At 36.1% G+C, this 18,100-nt stretch overlaps 1 protein-coding gene across 7 annotated transcripts in view; it reads right to left on the reverse strand.

The window, feature by feature from the left end:
- Positions 1-18,100, reverse strand: part of PCDH7 (protocadherin 7) — a 420,500-nt gene that overhangs the window by 341,761 nt on the left and 60,639 nt on the right. Inside the window, exon 2 of one of the 7 annotated variants that reach the window (XM_039252581.1) lies at positions 12,688-14,219. The exons of the other annotated variants lie outside the window; for them this stretch is intronic. Within the exon in view, the coding sequence (XP_039108512.1) occupies positions 14,142-14,219 (78 nt within the window). The 3' untranslated portion in view covers positions 12,688-14,141. Of the gene's footprint in view, positions 1-12,687; positions 14,220-18,100 lie in introns of those variants that run through there. 7 annotated transcript variants of the gene reach the window in all.

Genomic DNA, 18,100 nt, shown 5'->3' on the forward strand with positions numbered 1-18,100 from the left:
TAATTTCTTCTCCAGCTGCAATGTCTTCCTTCCTTCTTAAGTGTAAGTGAACTTACTGTGTTACAAGGTTCAGCTAAAAAGGTTCTTCTTTTATTAGGCATTTCCTGAATGTCTTCACTTTCTTTCCTTATCTCTGTCCTTCTATAGCACTTCTAATGCATCTGACTGTCTTGGATTGTTGAAAGCATAAATAGTATCTTTCTCATATGTACATCCCTAGCTGTAAGCACAGTTTCTGGGCTAAAACATGTATTCCATACTTATTATCAAGTAATTGTTTCCCTCTGGTGATCTTCAGAATAGAAAAATATACTCTGAAATATATATCAATGTATATATATTTGATATAAATATAAATATATATTAATACATATATTTGAATATATGCAAGGTATATGTGAAGAGAATATATATTTCAAAATACTTTAGATAGATAGATAGATAGATAGATAGATAGAGTATGCATCCAAAATAATCTAGTGCTTTTATGCCTTTATACCTCATTGGTTAATTCTTCAGCAAGTCAGTACATGACTCAACATGGACATTAGTATTCTTGATATACATTACTTTTGATATCAATAAAAGTTATATTCTGAATTTGCAAACCAAGCGTTAAGAAATCCTAAATTATATCCAATGATATGATATTCTGACAATATGTTATATCAGAGGCTGTACCCTTTCATAGTGATATTAGCTAGAAAATTTTAAATTGTCACACCATAGGTAACAGCCACATTAAAAGCATGATGGCATTCCTTCTGAACCCTATCAAAAACAATAAAAATTTCAAACAAAAATACAATCTCTTATAAAAAATTATATGATAAAACATACTGAATATGATTTATACAGGACTTTACATAAATTTCATAGTAAGGCATAAAACTGGTATTTTGAAAATTGTGCATTATGAATGTGGATATTTATACATACAATCATGGGTTATAAGTTTTGCATAGATATGGTATATGCAACCTCTGCATTATGTAGAAAATAAGAATGGTTTCAGCAACAGAGAATAACTTTACAAGACATTTTTCTTGAAAGATTTAACAATATAAGCGCCACCCATTAATCATTATTCACAGACCAGGGCTTCTAAATTCTTGAAACACTAGGTAGCCCTTGGCAGACTCTAAGCCCTTTCAGTCTAACAGACGGAAGCTGAATTTCCTTGACTGCAAGCCAAAGATCAGACAGAAAACACCCAGGCAGAAAGAATCCGCTCTAATTCAATATCGTTTAATTGGAATTAAAGGTGAAAAAAGAAAGAGAGAGAAAAAACCCCAGCAACCTCGCAGCCTGTGCCCTTCAATATTGATGATCCTTAAAATTTTGCTGTCAAAAAACTGCCAGAACTGTCTTACTACAAATGAAATCCTATGTGTTGTTTTTTGTTTTTTGTTTTTTTTTTCAAAAGAAAACAGCAAGCCCTAGAAACTATAGGGCAGTGAAAATCATATCTGTATTATTTGTAGTGTAAATTCTTTTTTTTTTTCTTAAGCCATGAAACACAAAGAGCAAACAGAAATCATTGAAAATATTTTAATTGTATGCAGCAAAATAAAAAAAAAACAAAAATACTTCTGGATAAGGTCTGAAATAGAAATCAGCTTATAGCTGGAACATGAGTTCAGGCAATGAGACAGGTAAAAATGGGACTCCATGGATTTGATGAGTGATGATGCTTGAAGCTTTCACCTCAAGATACCCTCCAAGGCATGACTTCATTTGAGATCATAGCTTAACATCAAGGAAAGTCTCTTTTGACAGCATTGGAGCAAAGGAATTTTGTATTAAAATCATGTTCTATATCTCTTCCCAAACATCATACAGATTTGCGATATTGTCACACATAAACAGTTCAAGTTGAACTGAACTCCATCTTCAAAGAATGGTTTTATGTCTATTGATTTTAGAAACCATGCATTAAATTGTCTTCCTTTTGGTATTAATTATCCTAATTCCTCTACTAAAGAAAGAAGGCTCTAGGGCAGAGGAGTGTATCCGTGCCAAGATATGACCAAAGAGACTAGTTGTCTCTACGACTTTGTATTCTACATAAAGTATGGCAGCTAATAGCACTGAATTCCAAGTCCAGGAGAGCTATGTTTCAGTTAAAGTGCAACTCAAATCCCATTAGGGTCAATTGTTTCTTCCTCTCTAGTGCTTCCTCTGCACTGCTTTGAAAGTTATTCTCCTAACAAATCAGGGTCACTACTCCTCAGTCTTTAAAGACCTCTGCTGTATCACTTCCATTTCTCCCAGCGTCAAGTTGTATCTCCATAACATGAATCTAATGCCTTATACATGTTGATCTACTCTCCAGACTTCGTTTATACCTTCTTGCCTTGGCACCCACTTGTTGTCCACCGGAGTCCTTCCTCTTGGAACCACATGGTTCTCACATCTGAGAAACACATATTTATTTTGCTAATGGTAGAGTGCCTGCAGTAGAGTAGATCCTGAGTGACACAGAGGGATATGAGCTCTAACAGAACCCATATAATTTGTGACGTATATGTACATAAGTATGTGCACATCTTCACACCTGTGTTACCTAGCATTTGATATTTTATAGAAATGGAATATCCACAGTATCTAATCAAGGGTAGAAACTCAATATTTATTGAATGACTAATATTTATATGTTTTATTGAATATCTTAGAATCACCCAAAATTTACATCTATAGAATCCAATGAATTCAACCACGCATCTGCTAATCTACTGGTAAGCAAGACACTTTGCAAAAATGAGAAGGAGATAATAACTATGAATCAGGCTTGGTTCTTCCCAGTGAAGAGATCCTAGTGTAGCAAAGACATAATATGCATATACCCTTTCAAAATATTCCATCAAAATATTTCATCATTAAAGATAGGAAGATTTAGGTAGCATAAAACCACACAGATAAAATGCTGGTTTTTTTTTTAATTTTTAAATGTTTTTATTTATTTCTGAGAGAGAAAGAGACAGCACGAATAGGGGAGGGTCAGAGGGTCAGAGAGAGAGGGAGACACAGAATCTGAAGCAGGCTCCAGGCTCTGAGCTAGCTGTCAGCACAGAGCCCGACGCGGGGCTCGAACCCACAAACCGTGAGATCATGACCTGAGCCGAAGTTGGATGCTTAACCGACTGAGCCACCCAGATTCCCCTAAAATGTCTTAAAATTAGCCTGAACAACTTGCTAACCAGGAAAAGAGGGAAGGTAAGATTCCCTCATGTAGAGTTAGAAAAACAAAGGATTGCTGGAGGAGGTGGTACTATAGCTTACGATAAACTGGTAGGAAAGTATAATGCAGGTAAAGTCACCTGAAAGTCACCAGGCTTAGCTGGAACACTGAGCTCACAAAAAGGATGAATGGAAACTACAAATGCGAGAGGAGAATTAGAGGTAGGGAATTAGAATTCTAAAGGAAGGAACCTGAAATGTACTTATGAGACATGAATAGGCACTACGTGTTCCTGAACAGGGACTAAGAAGCAGTAAGCTGTTCTGTCCTTGCAGGACGCTGGGCAGCAAGGTATGCAATACTGCAGCCTTCAGTGTAATATCAGACCACTACATGTAATTTGTACACAAACGTTAATAGCAGTCTACCTATGTTTTCCATGCCTAACCATGATCTATTTTGCATGTCTTGAACAGTCACCAGTAGCACAGAGAGAGAGAGAGAGAAAGCTTTTTTTTTTTTTTAAAGCACATATTGTTATGATCCAATATTGCTAGATGGCGCAGTGAGTGGAATACTTGTAATAACGGTCGTTAGGGCATATCAGCTTCAAATTCAACTAAACAATATGTAACGGCAACTATGCAGGAAAGAGGTGGACCTTACAACCACCTACGTGAAAAATAGTCAATATAAAGATCCAATGGTAACCTTTCTTTTAAAACAAGTTAACAGAAAATTACAGTAAAATATTTGAGGACAACTGAAATAAAAACATTCCCAAATCTCAGAGTTAAACACACTGAATGACAACACAAATGATATGGCAATGACTGACAAGAGCATGTCACTGTACCATATGGTGCTCCCCAAGACAGCCAGACACCTTCAATTCATAGAATTCCAAATATTCAAAGAAAGTGGAAGTGGAACTGGGATTATGAGCTTACCTAAACAGCCAGATGAGGTCTACTAAAAAAATAAAAAACACCTGTTACATATTTCTCAGTATTTCTTGTAAGGAATAATGTCTAAATCCAAAGAGATACTCCTAGAAACAGCTCAACGTCTGCATTGATAATTGATGATGTGTTATTATATTCTCAGTTTTCATAGCATGGTTGCATTTTCTAAATAATTCCAAAAACATCTTTTCAAAGCCACTTGAAACAGGAAGCTTATTCATAAAGATTGTGAAATCTCTACCAATAAACAGTCCTAAAATCACGTTTAGATTCCTGTAAAGGCTTAAGGAAATCAGGATTTAAAGTCAGATACACCTGCAGTTTGGATCCTAGCCTAATCGTGACTAGTATACGATTTTGGAAGCCCTATATGTCTGTTTTTGGCAGCAGATAACACTTAGACACCCCCACCATGTGGCAGGCACCATCCCACATTGCATTGAGACTGCTTCTGGAATCCTAGCTCAACTCGTGAATAGCTATGTGACCTGTGTCACAGTTTTGAGCCTTTCTTTAATAATACTGTTATTTATACTTGATCACTTTATGCTAGGCAGTTGCAATAAATGTATATATTAATTTAATTCTGACCTTACTTACATAACATAGTAATTCATCCTCATCACCTAATAATGCTATGAGACTACTATCCCCACTTAAATATATGCATGAAAGGTTAAGCAAATTGCCCAAAGTCTCCAAGACTAGTCCATAATTGGTGTTCATTTAATTTATGAACTATAGGGGCATCTGGGTGGCTCAATTGATTGGGCATCGGACTTTGACTCAGATCTCATGACTCAGGTCTTACGGTTTGTGGGTTCTAGCCCTGCTTGGGGCTCTGCACTGACAGCTCAGAGCCTGAAGCCTGCTTCACATTCTGTCTCTTTCTCTTTGCCCCTCCTTTGCTTATGTTCTCTCTCTCAAAAAATAAATAAATAAATAAATATTTAATTTATGTTTATATACATTTAAATTATATATTTTTATATAATTTTATGAATGATATGCATTTAAATTATATATTTTTATAGGAAATCCAAGAAAGAACAAATATACTAATTGCAATTCATAGTAAATACATTCAAACTGAAAGATCACTCAGATCAGATCATTTTCAGGTAACTATCAGAGCAAAAATTAAATTGCAATTTTCTGATTGTCTGAAGACAGCGTACTATGCAACTAAAAAGAAAAGAAGCTTAGGAACATCTTAGGAACATTTGGCACAAATGTTTACTGAATTATTTTGTATCACAAATTCAAATTTGTCCTTTTTTTTCAGAAAACTGAACTTATAATTAATTATGGATTACTAATTACAACTTCATAATATGTATATGCTTTCTATTCCATTTGCCGAACATTTCTACCAAGTGAAAAAGGAGCAATTCGAGTTGATGTGTTAGGCGAGGAAAAGAGTCAGAGGGGAAAAAAACAGTAAAACTTAAACAGCTTTCTCTTTATAAGATTTTGCATAACAGAGACTTGAGACTTTCATAGTTACTCAGTTCTGTGCACAATAAAATATCTGTGAGTGACGTAATAACCAGCAATGTTCCAAACGGCATCCATACATTAACTGCCAAAAGAGGCTACTGAAAAATTTCTGAAAGGAATAAAAGAGTCCTCTGGACCTCGTGTGGTGTGCAAACTCACAGGAAATGAACAGCCTAATTCTATTGCCATGAAACAAGCCCAGCAGATATCAGTGATTTGGAACAAAAGCTTGACAAAACCTGGGGATATTCATCAGATCCTTAAAGCATTCTATTTCTTTGCATGTTCCAAATTGCCCACAGGGTAAAATGAAGAGCAAAGCGCCCCCAGAAGGTTTGTTGTATTTGATAGCCCAATATTCACAACAACTGTGCCCATTCTTTATGCTGTTGTGAAAAGGCAGAACCGATCTGTTGGCGGATGACTGTCTTTGGCTCAGCAGAAGCTTCCATTTTATGCAATAAAGACAAACACACGCAATCTCAATATGTTCTCACTGGGGAGGGAAGAAAAGGATGAGAGACCCCTTTCATGTCATGCACTTGATAAACTATTTCTAAAATGCATAGTTTTTATTCCTCGGGCCTGTCCGAAGGCTAAGTTCCACCGTGGCTTTCCAAAATGCAACCCTTTGTCAGTCATTTCAATGGCTCTTAATAGAATCCTATGAATCACATTATATATTCAAAAATATGATTACCCTAATACATATCTTTTATGTTTGCTCTCAAAATTATGAGGAGTACTTCTGTTTTATCTGAGGGAAGCCTTGAGGCATTTATTTGTGGTCACTTGCCACTTAAAATGTAGTTCATTTAACAAGATCACACGGTTAGTTATTTGATGTGCTTTTAATTCATGGGAGTCTTTCATACCATAAAATGCCTTTGAAAAAATCTGTTCTGAGTTCGGGGGGGGGGGAACATATATGTATTTTTTTTATTTTTAAATAAAGAATTAGTTTTTAAAGCATTAAAAAATGTTTTGGGGGTGGCCCCGTCAGTTAAGCATCGGACTCTTGATTTCCGCTCAGGTCATGATCTCAAAGGTTGATGAGTTTGGGCTCCTTGCACTGGCAGTGTAAAGCGTTCTTGAGATTCTCTCTCCATCTCTCTCTCTCTGTGCCTCCTGTGCGCACACACACTCTCTCTCTCTCAAAATAAATAAATAAACTTAAAAAAACTTTCTTGAGGAAAATCTACCCCCTTAGCAGTGGGGCTTGAACTCATGATGCTATGATCAAAGGTTGCATGCTCTACCCCACTGAGCCAGGCAGGCAGCCTCAAATGGAATATTATTTTGATTTATTTTATTATTTTATTGTCAAGAGAGAGAGAGTGTGAGCAAGGGAGCGGCAGAGAGGGAGTCACAGAATGCAAAGCAGGCTCCAGGCTCTGAGCTGTCAGCACAGAGCCCCACGCAGGGCTCGAGCTCACAAACTGTGAGATTGTGACCTGAGCCGAAGTCGGACACTTAACCGACTGAGCCACCCAGGGACCCCAGAAATATTATTTTTAATTCTGATGCCATGTGATATTACATCAACAATTCTGAAGCTTTCTTTCCTTTTTTTCCTTGTCTCCATTAGGTCCCGTGGGAGCCCAATGGCTTAGGTCACAACATGAAACATCATGCTAATTAAGCTGCTAATTAACTGGTATAAGACATATACTGCATGAAATAGATTGCTGTATTATACTGTCTTAACTTTTGTGCCATTTCAACTTGGTAACCAATAATTTAGAACCCTTTAATCATGTTCTTTAATCCATATGTTAATCTCCAATGACAAGAGCACACGAATTACTAGGGGGGCTTGGTACAAAACATGTGTTTCATTTCTTCCTAATATTGAAAAAGGTTTGTTGAAAGATAAAAAGACCCTGTGTTTATAGATTCTTAATATTCATTTCAATGTAACCTCTCCTCATAAACATTTTCACAGACTTCTCCCACTGAATATTGAGACATTTATGTGACTAGCCATCATAGAGTTTTTTATTAAAAAGGCTCATGGGATTACTTAATTGTTTCCCTAACATTATCAGGGTCTTTCTGAACACAGATTTTTTTTCAGTTACATAACGTTAACAATCAAGTGTCAATTTGGGGTTAAGAAAAGGGCAGATTATTATGTAATAAATACGCAAGGGTTTTAAAAAGTCAACCAGCAGAAAGTTAGAATGCATTATATCCACTTGAAATGTATTATCAGGAGGTAGCCGTTTCTGATCTTTCCAGAATATATATACCAAGTGTCTGCTTCTTTCATGAGCTTGACACATAGGGGAGGAAAAAAAAGAAAGAAGGAAAACCTCCTGACCTGTCTTTTAACAGCTAGACACAGAGAGAAGAAAAAAAGATGAGAGACCTGGGTCCTCCTCACCTGCTACTGAGGCAGAATTTCCACCGAAGCAACTGGGCAGTAGCAATTACAAAACAGGCTGAGCTGTACCTGGTCTCAAAATTTTAATCTCTTAAAAAAGGACATGTTCATTTCCTCCCTAACATCTAGGGATACAATCTAGGAAGATATTCATTTTTAATTACATCAATCTTAACTCCTCCTTAGAAATCCACAAAAAGAAGCATAAGATCATAATTATGGTAGATAGAGAATAACCAGCTCTTTCATGAAAAAAAGGAAAAGTTATTGAAATGGATAGCCTAATAAAAATCTGTAATTGACCCTGTTTCTTTTCAGGTGCTCAGTTGGTAAACTATAAAATGAATTTAGAATATTACCATTTCCTCATGTTTTCACAAGCAATGCCATGGGTTCCTGAGAACACAAGGACATTTCTTAAGTCTAGATTTTTAAGCCACAATTAATATTCAGTATATTTTTTCCAAAATACGGTTTCAAATAGTCAAAACAACATTTTCAATGATAGTTTATTTGTGTTATCCTCTCCAATATAGTTAGCCAATTGCAATGTTTAAAATGAAAGCCACTGACTTTCCGGACATTAAATATTACCCAGTTCAATTCAGCCAGTATTTATTTTTGTTTTTATTTCACACATTCAAATCTCTCCTTTATTATATATTACAAAGTGCATTTTCTGCTTAATAAAAGACTTTGAAAATGAAGTCTTATCATATATTATAGATAATTATTAACTATCTGCAAAGAACAGTAGCTACTTATTCATGGACACGTTATCATAATCAACATTTATCCTTAGTTTTGATGATAATCTGACAAATAATTTCTCATTTGTACATTTCACAATGCTTAAACCACTAATAATTGGGAGAAATTATACTCCCTTATAATTACAAATAAAGTGATCTTTCAAAAATTATTCTTTGACCTTTTAAAACCTTTCATCATTGGATTGACAGGCCTGATTTCAGCTTTCACACTTTCCGTTCACTTGTCGATGCTTGAAGAAATTACAGGTCATGTGGCCCTAAGATTTAAATTGTAACAGACCAGAAACCAATGAATTACCCCAGAGAATCTGTACCTGTACAATTTTGCTCAGTTTCATGATATAGTATATGAAGTACATGGAGGCTTGGAGTTACCTGTTCTGTGAGGTGCCTTTTGGGTCACTTCCGAAAGTGATACTGAGTTTATTAGAGCCCTTAAACATCTCAGTCGGCAACAACTACACTCTATTCATATGTTAATTATAAAACAACAATGAGGAAATTAACAAGTGCCAGCTTTTACTGAGGCCTTGCCATGCCATACTCCCATTACCTGGCTAAATCTCACTTAATAATCACAATTAATTTACAATAGATGCTACTATTAAGTTTCTATCACATCTGAAGAAACGAAGGCAGAGATATGTTTGTTCAAAGGCCATTCAGTTTGTAAAATGTATACGATCCATGTTTGAAACCTAGGCAATCTGGATTCCAGACACTGCACTCTTAAGGCACTATGAGAGCCCTTCACTTAGCACATGGCATTGTAATAATTAGCCTGTGTGACTGGAATTCCCATTAGACCGCGAGCTCTTCTTATTGTCTTTTGCCTCAGTCCACAACAAAGTTTTCATTTTCAAATAATGTTTGATGCAAATACTACATAGTAACATATTTTAAGCCTGCAAAGCAAGTAAGTTAGAAAAGAATTTCTTCTTCCTGGTCTCCAATATTTAAAGCAGACGTCCTAACACAGATTCTATCTTTATCCAATACTTCTGCGTGTGACAACCTCTGAACGCCTCTCACATGGGAGTCATGCTTGCCGAATCTGCCTCACCCGCGTTAATGGATGTATGATCTGAAGAACCAAAAACTCCACCTCGGTCTGTATCCCCAAACAGTTCCACAGCCTAACTTGTATCCCCATCTTTTACAAATTTGGCATGAAGGATCCATGACCTGCTGAAATCTCTGAAACCAGACTGGCAAGACTCAGAGCCTTCCTCCACCTCCTGCTGGTCTGTACGTTTGCAAATTTGCGCAAATTCTCTGTGCCTAATCTTCCTCATCTGTGAAATGGATGATATGACAATAATGGCATCTGCTGCGTGAGGCTGGCATAAATATCAAATTGAGCAATTAACATATCATCTGTATAGCGTTGACTGTTGGTAACTAATTCAACTAATTTATATTTATCAATACCAGGAAGGGGAAATAGCATCCAAGTAAATAAATAAGCAGAATTAAAACCAAAATCAGCTATTTTAATCCTCAATGATATTTTTAAAGGGCTTTATTAATTTTAGTGAAATTTTTACTTCTGTGAGTCCAATCAGCTAAGGAATTCTGAACATAACTTTCAGACTGGCAATTGTCATTCACAGGTGCCTCTCTGTTGCTCTTTATAATCATCTTCTTTCTTTGAGCCAAGTCTGGTCTTCCCCCTGGACACCCCTCCCCTTTCTTTTCAGATGGAAAGAATCAAAAGCTAATGGTAAACATTTTATTTATAGATAATGGGTCATGGGAGAGGCCTGATAGGTGGTCTCCCATCTTTAGTCTAATCTTGTAGAATATAGAATAAACTGACGAAATTAAATTTTATTACCTAAATTAGTCCCATAAATGACCAGAAGTTCACTGAAACAATGGTCAGTGTGATAAATTCTCTAACTAAGGATCCCTGAAGATGATCCTATCCATACCACTTTTGTGATTTTGTAAGTGACACCATTTGGCAAGTGAGTATGCGCCCTCCGCCCCAAAATTGACAGCATGTATATGCTTTCATTTTGTTTCGTACTGTTTCTCTGACCTTTCTCAGTTGGAGTAGTAGCAGGAAACTAAAATAAAAGCACTGCTTTTCTGTGCGAGGCACTTTGTGACTACACATTAATCCTGAAATTATAACAGTTGCAAGACTCCTCAGCCTGTTGCTTCTCCTAAGCAGAGAACTGACTGTTAGATGAAAGAGCCTATAGCAGTAAACATCAGGGGCTAGTGTTTCCTTCTCCTCTGAACCCAACCAGGCTGATCTGAGTCCAGAAATGCCTTTGAAGTCCCAGAGACCTTCATGTGCTGATCAATCCTTGGGGGGTAAAGAGCAAGAAAAACTGGTTCTGGCACTTTCATATTCTGCCAGGGAATGCATTCAACTCAGCGCAGAACAAAAAGGTTTCCTCTGTTACAAATTGAGTGATTTTGTACTTGGGTGCCTCTTGGTTCAATTAACTTAGGGAAACCTATTGATCCAGGAACATGATTATTTATACGTCAGTACATATTTCCATTAAGTCAGACTAAGGATGGAACAGTAACAAAGGTAAATTCGCATTTCCCCTTGCTCTTAAGGCATGCGGTCAGCTTTAGGTCAGTTTACGTGGAAAACAGCATGTGATTCTCTTAATACAAGTGATCACTATTGAAGGCCACCTGGGTGGCTCAGTTGGTTGAGTGGCCGACTTCGGCTCAGGCCATGAACTCATGGTTCGTGGGTTCGAGCCCCGCATCAGGCTCTGTGCTGACAGCTAGCTTGAGCCTGGAGCTTGCTTCAGATTCTGTGTCTCCCTCTCTCTCTGACCCTCCCCTGCTCACGCTGTGTGTGTGTGTCTCTCTCTCTCAGAAATAAACTAAACATTAAAAAAAAATTTTTAAAAAACACAAGTGATCACTATTGAGTATTAATATAATCAGTATTAAGTGTCATGCTGGACTGTTTCCAAGCTATCAAAATCTTAGAGGTTAACAATTAAAATGATCTTAAAATTGACTGTGCAATCCGAACACATCCTTTATAGTTAAGAAATCTGAGCACCTAGGGGTGCCTGGGTGGCTCAGTCAGTTAAGCATCCGACTTTGTCTCAGGTCATGACCTCATGGTTCCTGAGTTCAAGCCCTGAGTTGGGCTCAGTGCTGACAGCTCAGAGCTTGGAACCTGCTTCAGATTCTGTGTCTCTCTCTTTCCATCCCTCCCCCCCCCCGCCCCCCCGCTCACACTCTCTTTCTCTTTCAAAAATAAATAAACATCAAACTATTTTTAAAATATGTAAAAAAAAAAAGAAAGAAAAAGAAATCTGAGCACCTGGAAACTCAAAAAAATACCCATGAGGTCTGGCTGTTTAAGGGCAGAGCACAATTTGACATCAAAGCTCCCAAATCTGTTCAGGGTACTTTTCTGTTCCCACCCAAAATAATCTCTGTCAGACTTTTTCTCTTTATCTCAAGAGGTTAAGCTCTTCACTCTCAAATTGGGGAGGATGTATTCCCCAAACCAGCAACATGAACATATTTTATGTCCCGTTATGTTTTAAGAGATGATTAAAATAAGAAATATTGTCATTTTATAAAGCAGTTACATTTTTTTGTTTTGGTCACAGAAAAATATTCAATACAATAGAATTATACAGTTTGTAGACTTATAATTTATTATAACAGCATAAATAAAAACAAAAATCCCTGTAATAGTATAGCTAGGATACCAACTTCAGTTGATTGTCACATAGAAAGAAGAGGTAAAAAGTTCTTCTATAAAGTTAATCAGCCAGATATAGAGACATGAATACAAATACCGGAGAATAATAGTTTAAAAATCATTATGGCACATGGTGGCTACAAAAAATATGTCATTCTGTTTTAAATTTTTACTATCTTATCTATGTTAATATATGATTACTCGTAATTAATTGAGGCTGAAGAAAATGGAAAAAAAAAAAACCAAACTACAACTTATAGGGAGATTAAAAAGTTGGTAGTTAAAATACAAATACTTCCCAAGTCTCTTCTATAAGAACATCCATGATTCACATCCTTTGTCACTGAGTAAAAGTAACCTGAAGGAGTATAATAGGACTTTTCAACTTTCCTCAGACTGATTTCACAGGAGCCTTCTCATTATTTTGAGACATTGGTACTATCTTCACGTAAATGGCTCAATGGCAATAAATATTATACTTAATCGGAGAGCCTTCGCAGTCGTCAGTCTGTTTTAGGATTGCTTCATTTCTGAACAATTATCTGTAATAATGATAACATGTATGAAATGGCTTAAGACAGTTTACGCTACCTCTTTACATTCTAGGTAACAAACCAAGTGCAAATGTCAACCATTAAATTGTACCTGCCTCTACGTCTGTACGCATACACACAAATGCATCCAAATACACTCATACTCATACAAAAATTAGACTTTATACAGTATCTCCAATTGAGCAAATCACTATAATGCAAAGAGGTACTTCCTGCATGCAATTCATTCTTAACAAAATAAAAAGCCCTCCGCAGCATACACAAATGCATAGGACCATAAATTTTAAAGGCCAGATTCCTATTGATATAATGGCCATACATTCCTTGAACATTTACATGGATTACCCTAAATTCCATCAGAAATTGTGTAAAATGTCTGTGAGATATACTGCGAAGTACTGTCTGCTTTTACACATACTTGTATTTCAACAAGTATTAGAATGACCTAAATTTTATTTTCGTTCCTGTCCACTAATTTCTCAATTTCCCTGACTGGCAGTAGTATTTCTTCTTAATGTCTTATTAAATAGCATTGAACAGTCTAATTTTCCCAGAATTCAGTCCTGAGGTATACATTTCCATTTTCTTTGTTGATCTAGCACAGGCTCAGGTGATTTCTACTTAATGCATCCAATTAGTTCAAGCAAGGCAAATGAAATCACATCTATACTAATCTCCACATTATTAACTATAAACAGTAACAGGATATGTCTCCACTCTTTGCTTCAGTCCATTCAAGTGCAAACTGAAAGAAAAGAACTTCCTGTTCTTCTTTTCACACTCCTGAGTATGACAATATTTGATTCCGTTTCTCCACAGTAATTGATAAGATTGCAAAACCTCTCTCACATCCCTCCTTTACTCCATATTGAGAGCTTGATTTTTTTTCAGTTTGTTTGCTCAATATAGTTTGATTCCTTTTTGCAGAGACTTTATTTTAAGTCCATTTTGTGTTTTCTTCAAATTCAGAGCTTCATTTTAATCAGATAGTGGTCCTGCCCCTTGGGAATCGATTTCTTTTTACACAAGACAATTCAGGTCTATTAGGATCCAACACATTAAGTTGGAACATTACATGTATTTCACTTACGAGCACATATATTCATTTTACACGATTCCTCAATGTGGCCAGGGGGGTTCATGGTCTGCACTGTATCCACCTACAAAAAATACAAAAAATATATGTCTGCTTTACAGGGATGTGAGTAGGGTTTTGCCAGCCTAGTTCCAAAGCTTGGGTGCACATCTTGCTGACAGTATTCTTTTCTTCCTTAAGATGTATTTGCAATGGCCATACCTTCTTTCAGAAGTCACAGAGATATAACGGTTCCCTACAATTACCAACCCTGGGGCATCTAAATCAATACTGCTGGTTAACCTCATGGATGCTATCTCTGACAAGAGATATTTGCATGGTAAAAGAAACATTGAATTAATTGTGTTTCAGGCTTCAAGCTTTTCAAGGCTATGAAATGTCACCAGAAGAGGGGTGGAGGGGGAAGGGAGGGGGGTTGCTGGCTTTGTTTATAATACAAATACAAAGAAGCATGAAATGGTAATTTTGTTGTCACAGTTTTTACAACTTACAAGCCTCTAAGATCTCAGAGACGTGCTCTTGATCTGAGTGTTCACACCATTCAGAGTAGCTCTCTTGTCTCTAAAAGCAATCCTTAGATAGCTGTCTCTTTACAGAAATCTGAGTAATTTCCATGCTAACGACAAATGGCCTGGTACTCTCAGGTCAGGGATGGATAACTCTCCCCTTCAAAGTCATGATCCGAAAAGGGCGCTGTTTTCCAACTTTGTATCTAGTTTGCACAAATAAGAGTGATAGTAATATCCCTTAAAAATATTTTGCTAACGTTAGTTTTAAACAGTGTTAAATTTTTCTCTGATCTTGAGACAGACCAATGGGCTGATTTCTGCTCTCAGTGCCAGAAGGTACACAAAGTATTGTCTTCTAGTTTTTGGTTCAACTGATGTTAGTAAAACCTCCAGTAAGTTTGAACATTGCCAGAAAAATAATAAATCACCTCCACGGGATAGAGATGCTACAGTTCACTACCAAAAGTATTTGTCTTTAAGAATTAGAATCAGAAAAGAGAAATATTCCACTTAATTTCCAATGTAACAATGCATCAGCACACGAGAACCAGAGTAAGAAAAGAAGTAATGATTTATTCCACTGAATAATCGCCCAATTCATTTCTGAAAGTAAATGGTGTAAAAAAATAAGTAATGTCTAATTCTGAAATTAATTATTCATATTCAAGTACAGAAAATGTTTAAACATTGCTCTAATTGCAGATTATCAATATTAGCTGTATAAATTTAAGCAGCTTTAAAATGTCTTAAATTTTAAAATTAGTTGTTCTTTTCCTAGAAATAAAAAGAATATATTTTTGTCTTTCTGAAGCAGCTCTGACCATTAACATAACTTGGGAGATCGTGTCCAATTTCACATGTAGCATGTATTTATGAAGGCATCACGATGAGTGAATCTTCATAATTTAAATTGTACATTTAAGAAAAACATAGTTTGTCTTATTTTACACAAACTATACTCCTGCACATTTCATTTCAAAACTGCTTGGACACAAGTAAAAGCTCAATATTTGCAAGTTTCAGATAGTGTTTTTTTATTCCCAAATCAACTATAACAATGTAGCCTTCATGCAAGCCAAGACATTAGACCTTCCTGTTACATGTTCTTACTATATGGGATGTTGCCATAGCATTGATCAAATACTTAACGACTTTTGTGAAGTTACTCATTTAAGTCTTACATCCTATACAAGGCTACAAGTGCTCTTTGAAGGTAAAGGTCATGTCCACTTCGTCTATTGTTACAGTCTCAAGTGTTGGCACCTAGTTGGCCTTCAGTGAAAATTGATTTAATGAACAAATGCATGGTTGAGAATAACTAATGAAGGACATCATATTATTTGTCACAGCGCAGTATCACTATTACCTAATTTAGATATTTTGAGGTCATATGGCTATCTTTTACTTTCGATTATTTGTCATATGATAGGTTATGGAATAGATCTTTCTGGAATTGCAGTAAATGCTTATTTTGTTGTTTTGATAGCATATTATTCGCCTTCCCCTGTGCCCTTGTATAATTCTGTCTTAAATTGTCTATCCATCTAAAATTTCTAAAATTGCACCACCTTCTCTTTTTAATCTTTCCCATATAATAGTCATTCTTTTCTTTTCTTTAGGAAATATACTATGTAAAATTGTCTACAAGGTTTTTAATAAGTGAGCAAACAATTAAAATAATTATAACAAACACTGGAAATCAGAGGTGTTGAAGTGTTTCTATTTACAAGACCTGACATACATTTAACTTAAAAGCACACCCAAGAAATAAAATGCATGGAAGTAATAAAGTCACCGTACTGCCATGGAGCCTAATGAAATCTCCATATTAAAATGATATTGAGGAATAACATTTCATTTCATAAATTCACTCATAAATTTCATTTCATACATTAACTATGTAGGGGCGGGCTTCGTGTTTTTGTGGTTTTAAGCTCTGAGGCACTGCACATATGCATCTGTGCGCTAATATTCACCTATCATTGAAGCCAAGAAAAATGGATTCTATCCTTAGCATTAAAGATTAATGTTTAAAAGCAAAAGTGCATACCTCAGATCACTTATTGAGTTCATGGAGAACTACTTAACAATCACCATATTGAAAAATGTCATTGGTGAGGTTCAGGTTAAAAATGGATGTTACCAGGATGTGTTTGTTTGGATTTGATTCAGCTAATTAAAATGGCTCTGGAAGCAATTGTCAAATCATGGCCACTGAGGAGATAGGCTCTGGTAAATCCGACCAAACCAATCTCTCAGTCAGGTCCAATTCAGTTGAAGTTGTATATAAACAGCCTCTGTCTCTGCCTCTCAACCTTTCTTCTTTATTTGTTCTAAATCTCAAGCAATAAATATGTCTCTCTCTGTCTCTCTCCCTCACTGGCACGTGCGCACGCACGTGTGCGTGCGCGCGTACACACACACACACACACACACACACACACACAAGATGAAACCACGTCATTCTGGAACACTTTCCACAGGACCATGTATATCTCACTCAGTTTCCATTTCCTGACCAAAGAGACTGAAATAAGCTGGGAAGTTCATTAATCAAATTTATCAGTAAAAGGTTAACTTATAATAGCTATGTTCTTTTCCAGACTTTCCAACAATTTGTGAATACTGCTCAGAGCAGGAAACTGAACTATGCAGAGAATAAGAATAGGATTCAGATTTAGGGGCAAGAATATACTGAACACTCACACATAGAAACAGGAATGTTCTTAGTAAGTCTAAAAAAAAAAGGCTTTCAAAACCATGAATAAAGAAATATATATTTTGGGGGCACCTGGCTCCGTCAATTAAGTGTCCAACTCTTGGTTTCAGCTCAGGTCATGATCTCACAGTTCCTGAGTTTGAGTCCCAAGTCAGGCTCTGTGCTGACAGCGTGGAGCCTCCTTGGGATTCTTTCTCTCCCTCTCTCTGCCTGTCACCCCCCACTCTATTTTGCAAAATAAATAAACTTAAAAAAAATTTTTTAAAGAAATATCTATTTTGAAAAGGATATGTGTCTATTTTTCTACTTATTTTTATTAGGTATGCTCCCAAACTAAATCATGCACCTACGTAACTGTTGTAGATTAGGTACAAGTCTCTGTTGAATGTGTTTGCATATAATTGGCAATATGTAAAAGATCTATGAATATTCATTATTTTGTCCTTGACTAATGCTCAAATCTAGAGAAAAGGAAAAGGTGTCATATAAAAAGCAGAGTTCAGTCCATGGCAAAGAAAATTAAATTGATGGTAATTTCTGCAATCTAGGAACAGGAAATTGATATTCATATTAGAGCATAAACATATAATATAGAAACTGAACCAGGGTGGAATCACCTATGAACACTGAAAGTTTATCTGTTACTTTTTTTTTTTTTTAATACTGGAAAATCATTTGAAAGGTAAAAGGAGACAGAAGGTAAACGTGGGGTTTGGT

Source organism: Hyaena hyaena, unplaced genomic scaffold (genome assembly GCF_003009895.1).
Source record: "Hyaena hyaena isolate Hyena2069 unplaced genomic scaffold, ASM300989v1 scaffold_424, whole genome shotgun sequence".
NCBI lineage: Eukaryota > Metazoa > Chordata > Mammalia > Carnivora > Hyaenidae > Hyaena > Hyaena hyaena.